Source organism: Vulpes lagopus, chromosome 24, assembly GCF_018345385.1.
Source record: "Vulpes lagopus strain Blue_001 chromosome 24, ASM1834538v1, whole genome shotgun sequence".
Classification (NCBI taxonomy): domain Eukaryota; kingdom Metazoa; phylum Chordata; class Mammalia; order Carnivora; family Canidae; genus Vulpes; species Vulpes lagopus.
The window spans coordinates 13,668,466-13,691,149 of record NC_054847.1 but is presented as its reverse complement, the minus strand read 5'-3'; the positions used below and the strand labels follow the sequence as shown (position 1 = coordinate 13,691,149).

The following is a 22,684-nucleotide window of genomic DNA, read 5'->3' as shown; positions in this document are numbered from 1 at the left end:
CAATATTTCCTTATGTATTTATGTCTTCAATAGAAATTTATGTGTTTGGGGGATCAGAATGGTCAAGAACCAGAAGGGCACTGTTGGCATTGACCTGATTGCTACATAGCCTTTTCCAGATACAGTTATGAGGGTACAGGGAGTATCTTTCTCTGTAGACAGAGCCTGTTCTGTTTCTTATGATTCAACTCTAAGAAAGCATTTCTTCCTTTTACTCCCCCAATTCCCTGCTATACCATCATGCGGTGCAGACAAGCTTCTGATAAGGAAAAAATATAGGGAAATATTCAGCTGTTCAGAAATTGTGGAACTTAATAACACACAACAGTGTCATATATTCAGCATGCTGGGAGATAGGCAGAATGAGAATTCAGAAATGAGTTTTACAAAGAAGAGCAAAAGGAGAGAAAGTTGAAGGACAGTTATGCTAGATCCATATATCCTGAATGATCTTCTGAAAGTTCACATTTGATCACTGAAATCTAAATCAACATGCATGTCTGTAAATCTCAGCTTTTACTGAAGGAACGAACTAGGCTGAGAGAAATAGTTTATCTTGCCTGACAGCCAAATCAAAGGAAAGAGATAAGCAATAAGCAGTTTTGTGACATGAAGAATAACAACAAAAGAAACAAATCTTTCCTTAATAGAAAATATTTGCAAACCATATATCTGATAAGAAGTTAACATCTAAAATATATAAGAAACTCCTACAACTCCATAGTAAACATAACAAAAGAAAAACAAAAACAGTACAGTTAAAAAATGGGCAGGGACCTGAATAGACATTTTTTCTAGAAGATATAGAGATGATCAATAGGTACATGAAAAGGTGCTCAGCATCACTCAGGCCATTGCAAATCCAAACTGCAGTTACTTCCCACCTGTTGGAATGGCTGTTAATCAAAAAGACAAGGGCTAATTTGTGTGGGCAAAGATGTGGAGAAAAGGGAATGTAGAGCACTATTGGTGGGACTGTATATTGGTGCAGCCACTGTAGGAAACAACATGGAGGTTCCTCAAAAAATAAAAATATAACTGCCATGTGATGCAAAGATCTAACTTCTGGGTGTATTTCCAAGAGGAATGAAAGCAGGCACTCGGAGAGGTATCTGTACTCCCATATTCACAGTAGCCAAGATATGGAAATAAACTAAGTGTATGTCTACATTTGAATGGATAAAGAAGATGCAAAATACATACTCATATGTACACACACAATGAAATATTATTCAGCTGTGAGAAAGAAGGAAATCTTGCTCTTTTTGACAACACGGATCAACTTTGAGGGCGTTATATTAAGTGAGAAAAGTCAGAGAAAGACAAATATTATATGATTTAATTTACATGTGAAATGTAAAAAACGCCACACTCATAGACACAGTAGAATGATGGTTACCAGGGGCTGGGGAATGTGGAAATGAGGAGATGATGGCTAAGGGTTCAGCCTTCCACTTAAAAGGTGAATAAATTGTAGTTAACAATACGTTATTATATATGTAAAGGTTTCTGAGAGAGTAGATTGTTAGTGATGTCACCACAAAAGGGAAATGGCAATTACATAAGATGATGGAGGTGTTAACCCTCCTATGGCAACTGTTTCACAGTTATGAGTACATCACACCATCACTTTGTGTATCTTAATCCTGGACAATAGCTATATGTCAGTTATAGCTCAATACTGCTGGGGGAGAAGAGAAAATAGATCTTTTCTGAAAAGAAAGACACTCAGTCTCACTATTAAAGTGTATTCTTTGGTACTCATTCCCATCCAGTTCACTAAATATTTATTGATTAAAAATATTAGTGGGTAAGACATATGAAAGTGGACAATCAGATGCAATGTGATAAGTGCTACCATGAGGATAAGTGAGGATGCCATGAATCAACTGGGGAGGGTGCCTTGTGCAGCCTTGGTGCATCATTCAGTCATTCTGAAGAGGCCCAAAAGGCCATGGTGATATTGTAGATATACATTGATTAGGAGGTTGGCTTATGAAGAAAGTATGCTTCTGGTCTTAGAGTTTCATTTGCTTACCAAATATACGTTGAGATCTTACTATACCTCAGGCTCTGTTAGCACTGTGGACACAGTGAACAAACAAGATTCAGATCACATGGCGTTCTTATGCTAGTAGACAGATTTTGTTTATTTTTGGATTGAAAAGTATACATTTACATCTGGAAGAGATTTTGCTCTCTCTCCCTCCTTGCACTTCCCACATTTTTTTTTTTTTTTACTTTTTCCAGGGAGCTTCCAAAATAGTATTTATAGCTTTTCTTCTTTGACAAGTTTAAAGCTATCTTCTTATCTCTTCTGAAAGACTTAATGATATAAAAAATGGCTAGGTTCATGTTGGTAAGCTTAAATCCTTTGTGATTATTAATATGGAATCCTTACATTGATGTATTTTATGAGGGGAAGCTTCTGATTGGTTTGAGACCACTATTAGCCCCAAATTCTCAGATTGCTTTTTATGCTAATAGATATCACCAGAAAATGTTGATGATGATTTTACAAGAGGGAGAGACATGAAGTTAGCTATCTTTTCCTGGCAGGTGATTGTCACTCCCACCTCCTTTTCCCCAATGCAGACATTAGGTTGATAGAATTTTATTCTCTTCTTTTAGAGAATGAAAATATAAGACCTGCAAAATAATATAAAACTATAAGATAGATTTAAACTACCCATAACCTAATAACTCAGGCAAAATGAGCCTTTAGAGCAAACCTCTTTTGAAAGTGAATGGGGGATGGTCTATTTTGAACTAGCAGTACTGAGGGGACATTCTGAGGACTGCTGCAGATACTGGCTACTGTATTCACAAAGACTAAGGAAAAAGAAGACTCTCTTCAGCAGATGAATAGAAACATTGACTGGCTTTGAGGCAAGTAATTGCCTTACTCATCCATACAAAAATTTCAGCCAGAGAAGTCCTCTTTTAAGCAGAGCACAAATAATGCATAATGCATACTTATGCAGATAAAGTATAACTCACCTTGGATTTATTTAATTATTCCTGGTCCAGGAGGCTTCTGGAAAATAATCAGGGTCCTACCTTACTGCAGATTTAAATTAAAGGCCCAAATCTCTGTTAATTTCTTTTCTTCATTGAATAGTGTGCATATATAGTATATACGTGTTAGAATTGATTATAATCAACACAGAGTGGTAAAAAAGTTAAAGCACACACATCCTTAACATTTCCAATTAAAAGGAGCATAGGAATATCAATTACTACAGTGGAAGTATAATCTGTTATTTCTTTCCTTCTTAAATACCTATATGATACTTATTAACATTTTAATGGCAAAAGCAATAAAAATAATTAAAAGCACATTTAGTTCCTGTTCTGCCCCATTTCATTAATTTCTGCTTTTTTTTCTTCTGAAGAAAAAGTTGTATAATTGATGTCTTAGCTATAGCTGCCTCTTTATGATATTAAATTTCTGTATGTGAAGAGGGAATTAGATTTTCTCCTACACACATGCTGTCCTTAACACACATACTGTCTTTAAAAAAGAAAAAGTGGCTGTTTCCATTCCTATTACTAAACAGGCAGAGTTGGAAAGTTTTACAGTGACGTGAATGCTTAATTTTCAAAGTGTATTATGTTTTCTTTTTTTGAGAGTTCACATGTAATAGATGTTCACTAAGTAAAAGTGTCAAAAAAGTAAGTTTTGAGCAATATCACAAATGACTATTTCAATTTAATATTGGGTTTGACTCCTTAAAAACCCTAAGGTATTTCTGCTGAAAGAGGTGAATCCTTCCTAGCCAACGACTTTTTCTCTGGCAAGGGATACAGAGAAGTGACACTTGCTCCTGAAGAGAGGGCTTTCCAGATTGGACCCAGTGCTGACTTGCTGGGAAGGTTTTTGGCTTGGGACATGGTGGTGTACAAGTACAGTTAGTTAACATCGGAGCTGTAGTGAAGGGCCAAATGTTTCCCCAGATGCTCCGCAGCATCTAAAGGTCAGCTGTGTTTGAAGAGCACATTAATAGTGCTGGCTTTGAACTTAGCTGGAAGCTGTGGCTGCACTGGTTCTTTTCAAGCACTCATATTTTGCCGGTGGCTTTACTATTTTCTTAACCTTTGTTTGGAATCTTATTTGACTGCTGGACAACTGCAACCTCTAACCCCTAGAAAAGGCAGCAAATTAAACACACCTTGTTCAACTGAAAGAGAGAACAAGGAATGAGGTTTTCCTCAGGTTGGGATGATGTTCTTCTGTCTTTCATGTTTAAGCTCTTCCTAATCAAAGTCTTCTTTAACTAGAGGAGAGTCAATATAGGTTTGATCTTTAGCATACCTTACACTAGCATCATCAGGGACCTCCCTCTTCTCTGGAATCCTATTGCATGAAGCATCTAACACTACAGTATTGAATTTTTTTTTCTGTTTTTCCCCCTCTGTTGCTTAATAAACTATTGCCCTTCCCGACAAGATTGTCATTTATTTGAATGCAGTGAGCGTATCCGGAGTCCTTTCTCTCTTCCTTTCTCCTTTCTTCCTTTATTTTTCTTCTTTCTTCCACCCTTCTGTCTTTCCTCCAGTATAAATTGACCTCTACCTTAGCAACAGGCTGAGGCCATACTTCTCCTTCCTTATCCTGATCCTTCCTTATCCCATACTATCCTTTTAGTATGTGTTCATTAAGACGTTACAGAAGTCTTAAAACTGTTTCAAAAGGACCTACTTTTCCTTACTCATTGACAGTTAATACAGTTGCACATAGTTTTTTTTTTTTTATTCTTCCAATTCGAGAGACATGGTTACAAAACTTAAGTGGATGCATATTGAATAGTTTATGAACAGTTTTCACTGGCATTATTTCCTGGAAGGCTCACAAATATATACAAGTTGGTAATATCACCCCTATTTTATGTGTGAACAAAGTGAGGCTGTATCTCATCTAGTAGATTGGAAAGTGGGAATGGGTTTTGTGGCATATTTGATGCATCAGATAATTCCCGATTGCATTATTTGGACATACACTGCTATTTCTGTTTGATGCCTAAGAAAATGAAAGCTTTACCTTAAATCACACAAGTAATTATTAATGTAAGCAGACTAGGCTACTCGGTTTACTATTTTCCATCCCTCTACAATGAATATTTCTCATAAGACATAGATAATCTATTGTTAAGTTAGTTTTATATCACACATTAATATAAAATTAGTTTTAAAATACTATTAAAAATTAAGAATTGAAATTCGGAAAGGACCTTCATTTTTTTAAAATTTTTATTTATTTATGATAGTCACAGAGAGAGAGAGAGAGGCAGAGACACAGGCAGAGGGAGAAGCAGGCTCCATGCACCGGGAGCCCGACGTGGGATTCCATCCCAGGTCTCCAGGATCGCGCCCTGGGCCAAAGGCAGGCGCCAAACCGCTGAACCACCCAGGGATCCCCGGAAAGGACCTTCAAAGTAAAGATAAAGATTACATATTAAGCCCCCAAATGGTTTCTTAATTGGTTACGTTCATATATCCCATAAACATGGGTACAAAAAACTGCAAGGGGCAATGCAATATTATGAGCAATGACTAGATTCTTCCTTGTGCATAGGCAAGAGGTTAAAGTACTAAAACTGGGGATCCCTGGGTGGCGCAGCGGTTTGGCGCCTGCCTTTGGCCCAGGGCGCGATCCTGGAGACCCGGGATCGAATCCCACATCAGGCTCCCGGTGCATGGAGCCTGCTTCTCCCTCTGCCTGTGTCTCTGCGCCTCTCTCTCTCTCTGTGACTATCATAAATAAATAAAAAAAATAAAAAAAAAATAAAGTACTAAAACTGTAGGAAGACTGAACCTTCTCATTTCCTGAAATCTCGTTCAAAGATTGGATTGTTTGACCTGTTAGCAATTCATGTGGGTAATCAACCATAGAACTTTAGGGGTATTGATCCAATTTATAGATCACTGAGATTCTTTTAGTGCTCTTGAACCACAAACATTCAGCCCCTGCGATGAGTTGATGGCTAAGTTCCTGGAATGTCTCTTCTCCTTAGATTTCAGATGAAGATAACTAGTTCAGCTCCTAGTTTCCATGTGGTCTTTAATCCCTCAAGATTAAAGACCCTATTCTTAATTCTTAGAGCATAAATCTGAGCATAGTGCTTCAACCTAAATATTTTTTGGCTATTTACCATCTGCAGTACTAGGTCTTGAGGATACAAAGATGAATATGAAATGATCTCTGACAAGGTACAACTCATTTGAGACTAAAACTTGATTTGCTTCCTAGAGCGAGTAAGTAGATAATTGGAGATTGAAATCTTGATGTACTGGCTACAAAGCCACTAAGTCCTAATGCTTCCACAAAATTCCTCTGAGACTAAGATGGATCATTTTAGCAGTTCCAAAACTATACCACTTCAGAGCTTAATTTCTGTGGTCAGCTTCTCAGGCTTACTGTGCCAAGGAAAGATGCACAGGAATTGTTAAGGGTTTGTTGCAATAACAATTGCTTAGCCTTTCCACAGAAACTTACTGGGTCTGTAGTGCTGAGTAATTTTTATTCCTATAATCTCATAGGTGACACTGACCATTATTTGCGTAGCTCTGACCTTGGGGAATGCTTGTCAAACTTTAGCATAGAATGGAATCATCTGGAAGGCTTGTTAAAATAAATTATTGGGCCTGCTCTAGCCATGGTGAGTCACAAGGTATGGGGTGGGACTGAATAGTTTTTATTTACAATAAGCTTTCAGATCCTGCTGGGGAGCATCTAAAGGTCAGCTCTACACTGCTGGTTCTTGGACTGCACTGAGCTAAGGAATTATCTAAATAGATCAACAAAAGCAACCTACTAAGAATCCCAAATTTAAAACATGTAAAACCTTTGATCAAAATAGGTACTTCACTTACCATGGAGCTCTCCTCATCAGTGTAGTAGAAAAAAGTGACAGACTGTGAATGGCATGAATCTAATGGACAGTGTTAAGAAGCAGTAAGTACTATTAAGTGACAGGTGATAGTGATACGTAAGATGTTATCCCTACAGAAGGAATTATAGGATGCTTGAAGGATACAGTGATGATGTGTAGCAATCTGCCTACTTCGAGATCGAGTTTTTTTTTTCTTTTAAAAATAGCTTGTCCATTCATTTTCTTTTTAACATTGACATATTAAATTGCTAGAAAATGTGAATGATGAAAAAGTGGAATTGGACTATCACTAGAAATACTGTTCATGGAGAGCAAAAGAGAGGAGTCAGGGCCAAGAGCTGGGGAATTCTAAAGTTTAGAACTAAGTCTGAGAAGAAATCAGTAAAGAAAAGGGAGAAGTAGCCATAATTTTAACACTGGAGGATTCAAAAAAACAAACAAACAAAAACAGGAGAATGTGGTGTCCTAGAAAGCAAGAAAATATTTTCTTGGGAGGATTTAACGGTTGATGAGGGAGAATGTTGCTAAGAAGCCATGTAAGAAAACAGAAAAATTGTCTGATTTGGCACCCTAGAGATCGTGAAGACATCTAATTTGAATGTTGTGTGGAACCCCAACCTTCCTTTCTTACAGAAAGAAGGTATAATGAGAAAATGGATTATCAAAAATGAGTAATTCTATGTTTGTGTTTATCCATCTTTTTTCTTTGTTTCTAAAGCTTTTATTAATGTCACACTTTTTTTCTTTAGAGCAGATTTAGATTACCTTTCAAGATCTGGATTCTGTCATTATTTTTCTTTGTTTTAAAATTATTCTATTCTCATGTGATAATATTTCCATATGAACTTTAAGATCATTTTATTAGTTTAAGAAAACAGAGTTCTGTTAGGATTTTTATTGGAATTCCTTTCAATTTTTTGGTTAATCTAAAAAAAATGAACATATTTACCATATTGAATTTTCTTTACCAGGAATTCAGTGATTCCCTTCATCTTTTATGTGGTGTTGATAAATCCTCCAGTAAAATCTTGTGGTTTTCTTTCTTTGGACACTACAACTTTCTAACGTAATTTAATATGTATCTTGCTATTATGAATCCGCTGTTATCTACATTTTTAAAACTGTGGCAAAATATGTATAACAAAAATTCCCATTTTAATTATTTTAAGATGTATATTTCTATATTAAATATATTCACATTCTTGTGAAACCATCGCCACTATCCATCTCCAGAACTTATCTTCTTAGAATAAAACTCTGTATACACTTAGCAGTAGCTCCTTCTTTCCTCCTCTTCCCCAGCCCCTGGTAGGCATCATTCTAATTTCTATCTCTATGAACCAGACTGTTCTAGGTAACATTTATAAATACTTGTATAACTGGAATCCTATATTTAACCTTTTGTGACTGTCTTATTTCACTTAGAATAATGTTTCCAAGGTTCATCTGTGTTGTAGCATGTGTCAGAATTTCCTTTCTCTTTAAGGATGAATAATATTTCATTGTATGTATATAATATATTTTAGTTTTCCATTCCATTGATGGGCAATCAGGTTGCTTCCACTTTCTGGTTATCGTGAATAATACTGCCATGACCATGAATGTGGAAATATCTTTTCGGATCAGACTTCTTATAGCTCCCTTAATTTCTCTTCGGTTACTGTTCACAGGGGATGTCTTTTCATCCTTTTGATTTCATCTCAGGTGTGTCCTTAGATCCGAAGAGAGTCTTTTGTAAACAGCATATAGTTGAATCCTGTTCTTTTTTGTATCCCCTTTTATCCATTTTGCTAATCTTTTTTTGATTGAGGGCACTTGATCCCTTTACTCTAAAAATAATTACTCAGGGAAGGACTTACTGTTGTTTGTTTTTTCTATGCCCTATAGTTTTTTGTACATTTCCTTTTTTACTGCTTTATTTGTTTAGTTGAGGTATTTTGATCCCCTTCTCATTTCCATTTGTGTAAATTTTAAAGATTTTTTTTTGTGGTTATCATGGTGATTATATGTAACATCCAAAAATTACAACAGGGGATGCCTGGGTGGCTCAGTGGTGGAGCATCTGCCTTCGGCTCAGGTCGTGATCCCAGATTCCTGGGATCAAGTCCCACATCGGGCCCCTGGTAGGGAGCCTGCTTCTCCCTCTGCCTATGTTTCTGCCTCTCTCTCTCTCTCTGTGTCTCTCATGAATAAATAAAATCTTTAAAAAAATTACAACAGTCTAGTTTAAATGAATACCAACTTAACATCAGTTGCATACAAAAAGTCTTTTATAGTACTATCCTTCCTATGTTATTAGTGTTATAAATTACATCTTTTTATTATGTATTTATAACCTAAACTTATAATTATTTTTAGTTTTTATTATTTAAATCCTGTGGAAGCCTAAAATGTGGAGTAAGGAGCCAACATTATTACAATAATGCTGTTTTGTTTTTTTTTTATAATTGTCTTCATATTTACCGTTATGGAAGAAGTTTGTATTTTCATATGGTTTCAAGTTACTGCCTAGCATTTTAATTTCAAATTAGACTCCTTTTAGCATTTTGGGTAGGGTAAGTCTAGTGGCAATAAGCTTCCTTATCTTATGTTTGTCTGGAATATCTTAATGTCTTTCTCTTTTTCAAAGGATAGTTTTGCTTAACGTAGAATTATTGGTTCATTTTTGTTTTCCTTTCAGCGCTTTTAATATATCATCCTGCTGTCTCTGGCCTGCAAGGTTTCTGCTGAGACAGCCTCTGATAATCTTATTGTAGATACTTGTAAGCAACGAGTCCCTTTTCTCTTTATTCTTTCAAGATTCTCTTCTTGTCTTTGGCTTTTGGTAGTTTGATTATATGTGTCTAAATGTGGGGCTCTGTGTTCATTCTGCCTGGAGTTCATTTGTGCTTTTCTGTTTTTTTGTGTTTTGATATGCATGTCTTTTCTCAAATCTAGAAAGTTTTAGTCATTATTTATTTAAATAAGCTTTCTGATCCCTTCTGTCTTTCTTATCCTTCTGAGATTCCCATAATGTATTTATTGATTCATTGAGTGGTATCCATTAAGTCCCTTGGTTTCTGTTCAGTTCTCTTCATTCTTTTTTTTTGGCTTTTTGCTCCTCAGACTTAATAATTTCAAATGACCAGTCTTCACTGATATGTTTTTTCTGCTGATTGAGTCTGGAGTTGAACCCTTTTAATGAGTTTTTTCAATTATTTTTCCAAGCCAGAATTTCTAGATTTTTTAGAAATAATTTCTATAGTTTTATTAATATTTATATTTGGCTTATACTGATTTCCTTTAGTTCTTTGAGCATATTTCAGACAGTTGTTTTAAGGTCTTTCTCTAGTAATTTTGAAGCCTTTGTTATTTCACAGTGCAATTCAGAAAAATTGCTTTGTTCTTTTCAGTGGACTATTTTCCCTGATTGTTTCTATTCCTTTTGCTGAAAATTGGGAATTTAAAAATATTAGCACCTCTCTCAGTCTTTATAGTCTGGCTCTGTGCAGTAGAAGATGGTCACTAACTACTACAGAGAGAAGGCTCAAGATCTTCTTAGATCTTTATGCAGCATTTGTCTTCCTTACATTTGTGTGTGCACTTTCCCTCCAAATTCCCCTGTATATATGGATATTTTTAAATGTTTTAATTTCCCCAAAAGTTTCATCCCTGTTTTTTTTCTTGAGGCCTTAGGTATTCTACTTTGTTCCTCTGCCTGTCATTTTTTGTTGCCATGTTCTGCATGTCTGTTCCACGTAGTTTCCATGCACCATGGAAACTATCACTGCCCTCTAGGTCTTCCAACCTGAGACCCAATCTATGTAGCCATTCTCACCGATCTCCAAGTCAAGCAAGACAAAAATGAGTCCTTCTGGTAGCCCACAGACAGGCAAGAAGGTGCAAACAAGTTCCATTGATTTCCTTCCATTTGAGGGAAAAAACTGGGATTGGGCTACGTCCTCTTGACCATGCTCCACTATATAGGAGGCAGGAGGAAGGTAGGGAATTAAAGAATGCCATGAAATTCCTTTTTGAATGTAGTCTTGATTGGACTTGTGCTCAATTGCTGCAGATCCTTAACTGGTTTGAAGAGCGCCCACAAATTATTTCAGTCTGCCGTTGTTTACTTGATGTTTATGCGGGGAGAATGAGAGCCTAGAGCTTCTTAGTCAGCCATCTTTCTCATATCAGATCAGGGTTTTTGTTTTCATTTTGTTTTGTTTTAAATGCTGTATTTTTAAGTTGTGGTTTTGAATTATAAATATGTCCAGAGTCACAGATACTCAGGCAACCCATAAATCATGATAGAAATTTAAAACTATTACTACATAATATATTGATGATAGCCATCATCTTTGTTTTCTAATTTAATGGTGGTCTATCTAGGAGTGTGTCACCAACATCATAATTATTGAGGAAAGATAAATGTCATAGTATTACTAAGATAATTGCTAGTTTTCATAAACAAATTAATGGTGAACAAATGAAAACAAATCAGATTTAAAAAAAATAAAGCAAATAGCAATAAAAGATCCTATTTTGCTTATCTAACAAGCTCCCAGGTGATGGTAATGGTATTGTCTGTAGTTCACACTATGAGTAGCACTGACTCAACACTGCTTCATGTACATTGACAGCTCAAAACTATAACAAGCATAATTTTGAAGAATATATAACTTGTGATCATTTACCAAAAATGTAGACTTAGCATAGAGTCCTCTACTCAGAGAAGCATGATGAATGAGAAAATCATGAATGGCCATGAATATAATGGGAAATTTTCAGAAGTGGCAGGCATTATAAATATTAACTGCAAATTAGAAATGAGACACCATCTCTATGATTCTGTTTTTATTGATATTCTTAATATGTTGTAGGAAACTATGGCTGTATCTCCTAATATTGGCTCATCTTTCATAATATTTAATGATTATTTTATTAAGCCTCTGCATCTAATTCACTAAAATTTTATTTGATAAATTGTCATATATATTTATTTAAATTTTAAAATTTCTTTATGTGCTATATTTTTTAGACATAGTATTGAGACAATGTAGGAACTTAATAAAATTTAGAATTTTTCCTTCTTTCAGTACACTCCAAAATGTTATAAATTGGTAAAGGAATTATCTGTTCCTTGGAGGCAGAGTCTATGGTCCTCTGTTCTGGGAGAGATCCCTAAAAATCCTCACAATTTTGTTTATTGGGCTGTTCCATTTTGTAAATGTTGTCAATTATTTTTGCTATAAAGAAAAGAAGTGCACACTCTGTTGAATTCCTAAATACCTAAGTCTGTATTTTTATGCGCACTTCACACTTAAAAAACTCCTGTGATTCCTTTTTTCAATCCAGATTCTGCATAGTTATGTAATCTCAGCACAACTAGCACCTCATTTTTTACAAAATGCTGATTGGGGTGTTCAAAGCAAATTTTTTTATTTCAATAAGGAAATCGAAACTTCTCCCCTCATTTCCCATACAAAAACTTTGTGATTTCCTGCTTTATCTTTAGTTGCATAACCTAATATTACATTGGTGGTTAGCAAACTCTTCATTAGAGTTTATGCTCATTGGGGACAGTTCTTATTTTAATTTGTATTCCTAGCTGCATCTAGTGTAATATCTTATACACTAAAATATTCCAGTATATTTTGTTAAATAGGATTGTTTAAAGATAATTGGCTAACTGTTGAATCCCTGTATCTCAAGGTTTTTCAAGCCAAACTCATTTAAACCTTTCTTAGGAATGATATAAAAGTATTTTTCACCATTTTGGAATTTTTCCAAGGTATCTGTAAGACTCTTAACTCTAACATGCTGTGTTGTTCTAATATCATTAAATAATATAGAACATTTGAAAGTATTTTAAATTTAATTAAGGTATTTTCTAATTATTCAGTATAAAAGTCTGGATTATTTCTAAGCTATTTATAGTTGAGAATTTGAACACACGTGTAAAGTAAAATTATTCAAATAAAAATAATCCAAACTCGTGAGCTATTTAACCAAAAATGAAGTGGTGGACTGTGTTGTCCATGGTTTTGTTTTGTTTTGTTTAACTTAAGGAACTTACCTGAATTCATTTAAAAAAATATAAACAGTCTGTTTTTGTGAAAACTTTAACATATCAGAGGGTTTTGAAGTAATAAGTACAGTTAGGGGATAAAATAAAAGTGAAGACCTGAGTTTTTGGATGGTTGGTATGGTTGTGTTGAGAACCAAACTAAGAATCAATGCATTAAATAATAACACTCTAAACCCGGAAATCTAAGTTCAACCTTTTCAAGTAGCAGTAAAGATATTTTAAAGAACCTTCTCTATGATTCTCTGAAAGTAGACATGTGGTAGAAGAAAATCTATTTTTATTAAAACACACTCACATCTAATCTACAGGCATAATTTAACATGATTTTTCCCTTGAATCTTCCTCTAAATGTTATCACTTTTTGAGACTATTTTAATATATAGACGGATCATATTTCTTCTCATGGTGCATATGGCAGTGAATACATTGCAGTTGTCTAAAGGGAAGTACAAGTGGAATATTATAAGTTTAAAAAGCTCTCAATTTTTGGTCTTCTTTACTTTTTTTAAGAAAATAGAATCATTTTGCCTGTTTTCCCTTATTTCACTAAATGAAATGATATATAAATCCTGTTCATTGCTTATGTATTTTGCTTATGATTTCCAGCACCTTTTTCTTTGCACTTGAACAAATAAAAAATGCATTTGGATTTCAATAAACTCTGTATGTAGTGCACAACCTTGTCTTATAAATTTAACTCTTCTCTGGAAGATGATGAGTAGATAGGTAGATGCAAAATGAGTAGCTAGGTTAGCTAGGTTACAGATCCATTTCCCCTCTAGCACCAACATTGTCTCTAGACAATCACAGCACTGAAAATTATCTGGAATTGTACACAGGTCTTTCAACTGATACATCTCTCCCTGGAGGGCTGATTTACAAGCAGCTTTATATATGAATTATTACCTGTTTGTCTTTGTGACTTTGAAGGTACCTTAAAGCCCATCCTGGGAATAAAATTTCCCAGCATTGACTCTGTTCTGCCTCCAGAGCATCCAGATACCTCACTACAAACTTCTTAGCATGTTTTCTCAGGTTGCTGCACAGCTCCATACCTGTGCTGTGGACCTGGCATGTGCACTTGATTGGGTTTCAGGTGTTGGTTTATAGGAAGTCATTGAAATGCAAAGTCAATTAGAACCACTTCCCACAGCAATAGAAATTATCAAGTTTGTTGAAGAGGAAGTTAACTTGAAGATTGGCAACTGCATTTTGGAAAGCTAGCATCAGATAAAGGAAGCTAAAAATAATCGCAGTCAAATTGATCTTTAGCAAGTCGGTACATTTTAAAAGTTTGCCATTAATGTGTATTTGACTAATGGTACTGTACCTCCATCCCCATTTGGGTTTCCATTTATTCTACTCAATTAATGGGGCAATTATTTTCTAAGCACATAATAAAAGAACCAGAGGTTGTTAAGTGGTCTAAGTAATCTAAAGTTGTCTAAGATGTCATTCTTACTTTAAGCAGATAGTAACTTTGACAGTGATATGATGGCTTTAATATACGGCTTTAAGCATTATCATCAGAACCACTGCCACCATCATCATTATCATAGCTGCTATCATTCATTCATTCATTTAAAAATTATCTATAACATACCTAGTATGTGCCAAATATTGTTCACACTGCTAGGGATATAGCAGATGAACTACCCTAATGACACCATGAAGTTTCTATTCTGCAGAGCTGAGAAAGATAGAATGAACATTTAAATGCCTTAATATATATATATTCTTAACTAGCTTAATATATTATTATAGATACATGATTAAATAGGACATGTGATATGCCTAAAATGATAATGCTGTGAAGAAAAAAAGAAAGACTAGTGAGAGATTATAACTGATGTGAAATGTTAGAGAAGGTGATCAAGAAAGAGGATTTGAAATGAGACTTGAATGTAGAGAGTGATCTACATTAAGTGTGTTGAGGAAGAACATTCCAAGCAATTCATTTAATGTGAACCTTATTGTACCGAAGAGTTTTGTTTGAATAATTGGTTTTAATACTCACATCTAAAAATAATTATATCATTCTATTTGTTCAGCTAAAACAAACCAAAAAAAATCTGAGGCTCAAAAAAATGCGTCTTTGCAATCTCACAGCTCTTAAGTAGTAGAGGTGGATTCAGTCTATTGGTATTTTAGACATTTTTTTTTCAAAGGAAGGAAAATCATATTTGGGTTGCATAATTAGGTGAAATTCCCTAGAGGAGAGCCATTAGCGGTTGTTGAATGATTGGCTGGGCCTATAAGTAGAGGCATGCTAAAGGGATTGGTTGGGGAAGAATTAGGAAGGAAGGTGATATGAAGGTTGAAGCATTTGAGACATATGTGCCAAATGGTAATCAGAGCTGTTTAGGGTTGTGTTCTTTTTCAAAAGGGTTCAAGCTGGATGAGGAAACTGGAGCTTGGCTATAGACAATTGTTATGCTAAATTCTGTCATTTGCATTTGATTCTTTAGATAGTATAAGGACATTAAAGGATTTTATAGAATAAAGTGACATAAGTAAAACCATGCTTTAGAAATATTGCCATGGTAATAGAATCTAAGATGGATAGAAAAGAGGGAATTATATTAGGAGCTCATTAAGTCTGCAGTTCCTAAACAGACGTGTAGCCACCTTGGGTATTGATGAGTCATCTTAAAGGAGGCACACATTCTTACATGCATCACTTTATGAACGGAAGTTTTGTTTTTTTGGTTGTTGTTGTCATTTTGTTTTGTTTTTTACTCAAATGTATTTTACCATTTTAAAAATCGTGTATTTTCTCAGTCTGCCATGACTGGGAAAATATAAATTTATTTGAAACCATTACAGAATTTGGAATAGCTTTTATTTAATTGTGAATGTTGTTAGACAAAAAGTAATAAAGTACAACTATTATTTGCTGGGGTCCAAATCGACCTTCAATTCATTGATTTGTTTATTGATTCATACATTTATCCTTGACATATTTATCTTTAGAACAACATATTAAAGTGGTTAAGATCCAGAGTTTATGGACTGGCCCATGAGATCTTCCATTTGAACAGTCAGTGGATTTTTAATTAATCTCTCTGAATCCCATTTTTCTCATCTGCAAATCTATCAAAATAATAGTAACCTCACCTGATTTTTTTAAAAGATGTTATTTATTTATTCATGAGAGGCACAGAGAGAGGCGGGGGAAGGGGCAGAGAAATAGACAGAGGGAAAAGCAGGCTCCATGCAGGGAGCCCAGTGTGGGACTCCATCCCAGTATTCCAGGATCATGCCCTGAATCGAAGGCAGATGTTCAACCACTGAGCCACCCAGGCATCCCTCTCACCTGATTTTTATGAGGATTGTGAGATACTATGAATATAAAGTGATGAGGGAACACAGGGCTAGCTGGGGACAAAGTAGAAGCTACGGGTGGCACATTGACAGGTCCTTGAAACAGGCAGAGGGATGTTCCTCTATGGATTCAATTGTCTTGATGTTACTTCTTTGCTAAGGGTAAAAGGCAATCTTAGCTGAACCCCCAGGATCCGGTAAGTCTACTTGAACATATAAAAATTCCTTTAGATATTTCCTTTATCTCTACCCCCAAGATATGTATTGGAAATCATTCTCTGAGCACATGGCTCACCGATACACATCTGAAGGGTCTCATGACTAAGGTTTTATTAGACAGCAATAAATGACCTCAACAATAGCTAGCCCCCTCAAGGTCCTGGAAACTTTGCTTCCAAAATTCCTTAGAAAGTATGCTATCCCCAAACCCCTCCCAACTCCCAGGTATATTATCAGCCACCCCTCACAGGTCCAGGGCAGCAGCTCTTTCTGCCCACAGGTCCATTCTTGTGCTTTAATAAAACCATCATTTTGCATCAAAGATGTCTCAAGAATTCTACTATCTTGTTTGTCGGCTCTGGCCTTCACCCACCAAATTTCACCTACATTCCAAAACTTCATCATAAAGCATTCAGTATAATAAGATATCTAAAGTATTATTACTGTTAGACAACATTTGGTAGACATTACATGGTTACATCTTATTCAAAAACTGAAAAGTATACTCAAGTCATTTCTTTAATAATTTGCCTTGTATTCAAGTGTATGGTACCTGCTGATAACTAATTTGGGAAAGCATACCCTGAATGCCCCCATTAATCATTATCTTGAGACTGTAGAACTCCTGTCCTCCCTCTATATTCCAATGAAGAAAAATATACAAAAAAACATGTTGTTGAGTGTTCAAGGTCAGAGGCTCTGGGGCTGACCAAACAGGAGCATCTCCTTTGTAACAATGAGTGTCTAGATGGCAGGCCTTGGTCTCCTTTAGGGCTCTGGCCATGTAGGGAGGGAGAGGCAACAGATAGTTGCTAAGATAAGCTGTTGTGGTATAAAAACATGCTGCATGTAGATCCCAGCAGTGTATGCTTGTCTAGTTGGCCATTCCTGGATTTCCTGTATGTAAGTTTCCCCAATAAACCTAAGCCTCTATCACTGTCTCTGGGTCTTGTCTTTGGCCTTATGGGACTATCACTCACCCTAGGTTTAGAGTCTGTTGATGTGCAGCTGCATATCAAGGAACAGGGAATCAAGATCAGAATCAGTAGATTTAAAATTATAATTTATCTTGATTCTTTTTTTGAAGTGAAACATCGGTTGTAATTGCTTATGCATTTGACCCTTGAATAATGTGGAGGTTAAGGACACCAACCCCAGCATAGTCACAAACCCATTTATAACTTTTAATTCCCAGAACATAGCTATTTATAGCCTACTGTTGACCAGAAACCTTACCAGTAACAATAAATAGTTAATTGATGCATATTTTGTTATATGTACTATATACAGTATTCTTAGAATAAAGTAAGCTTGAGAAAAGAAAATGTCGTTAAGAAAATAATAAGGAAGAGAAAACACATTTATAGTACTAGACTATAAATATCCGTGCTTTTAAGTGGACTTACACAGGTCACGTATCAATGGAGATTCTAACCAAAATGCAAGAGAAATAGAGGTATTGGATAATGAGCATTAATAAGCCTGAAAAAGAAGTATGAAGACAGTTATGTTAAAAAGAGAGTAGAATTGACTGCTGCTGGATTTGGTTCATCAGACTGAAAGACAAAGCAGTTGATCTGAGAAGCGGAAAAACAAGAACAAAAAGAACAAAATACCTTCCATGCATGTTCTCTTCTTGCATTTATTTAGGATCTTGTTCTGTATGTCCAAAGTGTTTATGGCAGAATTGAATGCCAACATCACTGTATGAAAATTTGCTCAATGTTTTAATCTGTGAGTCACAGGAATCCATTTCTAATTTATTAAATGTTTGCTATTCTATTTATCTTTGTTTTAAGCAGGGCTGCTCTATGGCTTGTTGAGTGATTTGTGCACACACAAGGAGCTGGATACCTTTATGTTTTGTTTCATTTGTCTTCAAATCATTTAGCTAGTTTTGAATAAAGGCTTTGTTGGGAAGGAGGAAAAGAAGCTGGAAGATGGGGTAAGAAGAAAGAAAGGAGAGATTCGTGTTTTTTGAACTTCATTGCAAAGAAAATCTGGCATTCATTTTAATTCAGTGTGGTGTTTGCTTTGCTTTGGTGAGTTATGCTCACACATTTCTAGTCAACAGGGTAGAACACAGATCATCTGAAAAATGAAAAGCTTTACTCTATGTATTGTGAGAGATGTTCAAGTTTATCCTTCTCCATCAATCTTATCTCCTTGCCAATATTAGGCATGCTGCCTAGGGAGAGGATGCTATCAACCATTGATATAGAAGCACTCATTTAATTTAGTTACTACATCCTGTTGATTTTTATGAGTGGTGGGGGAGCTGTTTAAAAAGGACCTGTTGTGTTGACAGATGTGCCCTGCTCTGCAGCATGGGGCATTTTGAATGATTTTCCCATCTCAAATCTTTTTCCCCACTAGCCAGTGAGAAAAGTAGTCCACAGTGCTTAGGAAATATTTGTATCTAAATCTTTATTGTAGGTTCTATTGTAGTAAGAAAAAATGTAAGTAGGTACACTTTATTTCCATAATTATGTTGCAGAGTATTTTGGCTATTGTCCTAGTGTTTAAAGTCAATGCATTTTAACACCATCTACATCTTGGACAGCAGGCAAAAAGCTCTGTTGGTTTATCTCTTAGAGAAAAGAGATTACCCCCCAAAAGATAGCCATTTATAATATATGCACCTTAGAATAATTAAGTGAGCTGCTGAAGAGGAAAAGGATCCTAATCAGCTTTCACACTGCGATTGTGCCATGCACTGAATCATTCCTTTATGAATACATTTCTTTTGGAGCATGTATAATTATGAACCTTTTTATTTTTTCTATCTCGGTAGGAACTGGGAAGTAACAGCCCTCCACAGAGAAACTGGAAGGGAATTGCTATTGCCCTGCTGGTGATTTTAGTTGTATGCTCACTCATCACTATGTCAGTCATCCTCTTAACCCCAGGTAATCTGTCTTTATTCCTCTCTTATGATGGTATTGCGGATGATAATTTCACATTCAAATGCCTTAAGAGGGTAGCCATATGTGGTATCTTAAGACACATTACATTGGTTGGAATAAAAAAAAAATGCATAACCAGACATTTTGCAAATGGCACAGTAATTTTGTGGTTCAACTCTCATGTAAGATATTTTTGGAAAATGAATTGTAAAATATATACATTGAGAATGCCAAAGAGATGTTTAGTCTCCATTGCTGCTTGGAGACTTACTATGTTAGTCGGTTAATAAATTCAGGGGACTTTTGACTTTTATTGTGCATTGAAGATAAGGGAGTAGAGTCTGGAAGTCCCCATATGGAGGTGATAGCTCAAGTGTAATGAGGGTGGTGAGGGAGCATTTGAGAGACAGTGAGAGTTTGATCAAAAGAGAGTGAGCTAAGCCTGTACATGCTTGTTTCCTCTATTTCTTTCTTTTCTTAAAGTTTTAATATTCCCAGTCTCCCCTTTGTCTAAAGAACATCGCCAAATTGCCCTTGCAATGATCTTTAAACTGTGTCCTTTATATTAAGGAGTTTAGCACTAATATATAAATTAGCAGTAGGCTTAATTCTTCTTTGGGGATTATTTCAGTACCCAGAAGTTTTACTGCTCTTTAGTAGGTGCTAATATTGGAAGACAGACAAAGGCTTCTGACTTTTAAAACTCCCCAAAATGTCTTCTGGTAACAAATGCATTTGGCATGCTGCTACGCCCACCCAACTAGCTTCCTCAAAGACTGGACACCCATAGATTACTCAGGAGTCTAAAAAATAGTCGTTTCTAGGATAGGATTAAGCTATTCCCCGTATCAACTGATATAATGAAGCTACAGCCTATAGTTGAATAATATGTATTTACACTTCAGTTCTTGCACCACTTTTGTTATTTACAAGCCCTTAAACAGGTTGAACTTATTTTCCTATGAACAAAATGGGATTAACAATAATAGCTCTCTTTCAGAGTTAGTCAACTAATTATAGTGACTAATTATACAAATGACAATATCAATTGTTCCAATGTGGTACTTTGTGAAATGTATCATCTCTGTAAAAATATTGTTTTAAAAATGTGTAAATTGCCAAAAATAGTTTGTAATTATTAATTAACATGAAGAGATTGAATATGAAATTAAGGGAATCAGGAGGAAGGAAAGGGGAGAGAAAGAGAATTAGAAAAGATAAAAAGGAAAGAATGGGAAGGAAAGAAAAGAAAAGAGAGAAAGAAAAAACTTCCTTGATAAGAAATGACTTATCCAGCATTCTCTGTAGGAACCCTGTCTTAACTGTCTCCTATGTACATCTGTCATACAGCCTAACTGAGCAATGTGATGGCTCTAAGTTGCTGAAGAATGACAAGAATCATTGTTAAAGGAAGATAAGCATATATTCAACATAGTGTTCCGCTTAAGGAATTTTATTTTAATTATTAAAAAATGAATGGCTTGGGTATACTGCATTCTACTGGGGACTGTTAAACAAATGGAGAAATCGATGCCCTGATGTCCGTGTGTATATTTCTCTCGATCTTTCTTTCATCTGATTATAGTAACTTTTCCCACTGTTTCATTCTCTCAGATTTTCTTGTTACCCTCTGAGGCAATCATAATACTTTGGGGTCTTTTGGGTATTTGGTATCACAAGGCCTTATAGAGTTGGCCATTGACTAAATTAAACTTCCTCTACCCAGCTATTTCCATGTTGTCCAATATAAAAAGAGAGTATGATTGGAATCACTTTGTTATACACTTATTCATTTATTAATACAAGGACTTTTGGCAAGACACACCTTGGTTTGGGTTCTGAATCTATAATTTCCTGGTTTTCTGAAATTGGCCAGTTATTTAACCTGTTCATTATTTCATTCAGCTGTAAAATGGGTACAACATATAGTGCCAAATTTCCACTGCTATTACGAGGGACAGATGACATGAAATAATTCAAGTGTTTGGTATAGTGTCTAGCCCTGCTGTTCCTATTCCTTTTATTATTGCTATTATCAATGCCCAACCCTGTGTTACTTGAGGGAGATTTCTAAGAAAAAAACATAAAGTCGCTTCAGAATATATATCTGTGATTTCAATTTTGGATTATGGCAGATAGAAAAGAACTAAATATTTAATCTGGAGTGAGCCTTTCAGTGGTCTGTTGGTTTATTCATCAATAAATAATTATAGAATTCTTACTACATTCTAGTTGCTATGGGCTATTGGTCTTGCTTTCTCCTATTTTATATCCATCACCTCAAATCCCTTTTCCCTAATGACACAAACACATAATGACCACACATCCTAAACCCAAAGACTTAATTTCATGTGAATTAGTCATATGAATGGAAGTATCAATAATTATATAGATTTATAGTTTAAGTGCATTTAACATACTACATGTTCAGAGGTCTATGGTTTTTACTGTTATTTTTTCAAGAATATTATATGAAAAATAAAGGTTGGTATGTTGGAGTGGAAAAAGTGATGCTAAGGGAAACAGTTAAACTGCGTTGTGCATTCTTGGTGTGTAAACTCAAAGCCACTGGAAACTTAGGAAATTCTAGAAATTTATGAAGTAGGTAGGTGTAATGAGAGTAGTTAGGAGTTTACTTGAGTTATGAACAAGCAAATACCAGCCTGGTTACATGGCCTTCATGGTGGGCTCAAACTGAGTAGCATAGTGAAATAAGGCCAGGAGACTGTTTGCAGCCTAAGACTTACATCATAAGCCTGGAAGCATTCTTAGAAGGTATGTAGTCTTGACTCCCTCATGAAATATGAAAACACCTGAGATTGCTTAATCTAGAAAATATATTGAGACCATTAGTGTAGACTTTTGACTCAGCTGGTGTGTGTGCCTCTGCATGTCTGTAGTCAGACTCTAGTGCTCTAACCACACCATGTCTTCTTCTGACTCTCAGGTTTAAGACTCCTCAGCTGGGCTGGAAGAGACCCACAGAGGAAAACCTCCAACTAGAAAGATAATATACTATACCCCCTTCTGTTGTTACCTTTGTCCACCAGTAGTCTCTAAGGCCAACTTAGAACTACTAAGGCAGATAGAAACTTTTAACCAGGAAGGGGAATCCATGTCCTAAGGAGAAACTTCTGATCCAGAAATTTTCAGCAAAACACTAGACCTTGAAGACTAAGGGCTGACTCCAGAACAATCCTTCCAATAAGGGTGGGGTCAGAAATCTATATGCCTTTAAGAAATTATTTTATTTATTAATCTATTAGAGAGAGAGA

At 35.5% G+C, this 22,684-nt stretch overlaps 1 protein-coding gene across 1 annotated transcript in view; it reads left to right on the top strand.

The window, feature by feature from the left end:
• Nucleotides 1-22,684, top strand: part of DPP10 (dipeptidyl peptidase like 10) — a 601,399-nt gene that overhangs the window by 125,834 nt on the left and 452,881 nt on the right. Inside the window, exon 2 of the mRNA XM_041739998.1 lies at nucleotides 19,298-19,412. Coding sequence (XP_041595932.1) covers nucleotides 19,298-19,412 — 115 coding nt within the window. The remainder of the gene's footprint in view (nucleotides 1-19,297; nucleotides 19,413-22,684) is intronic.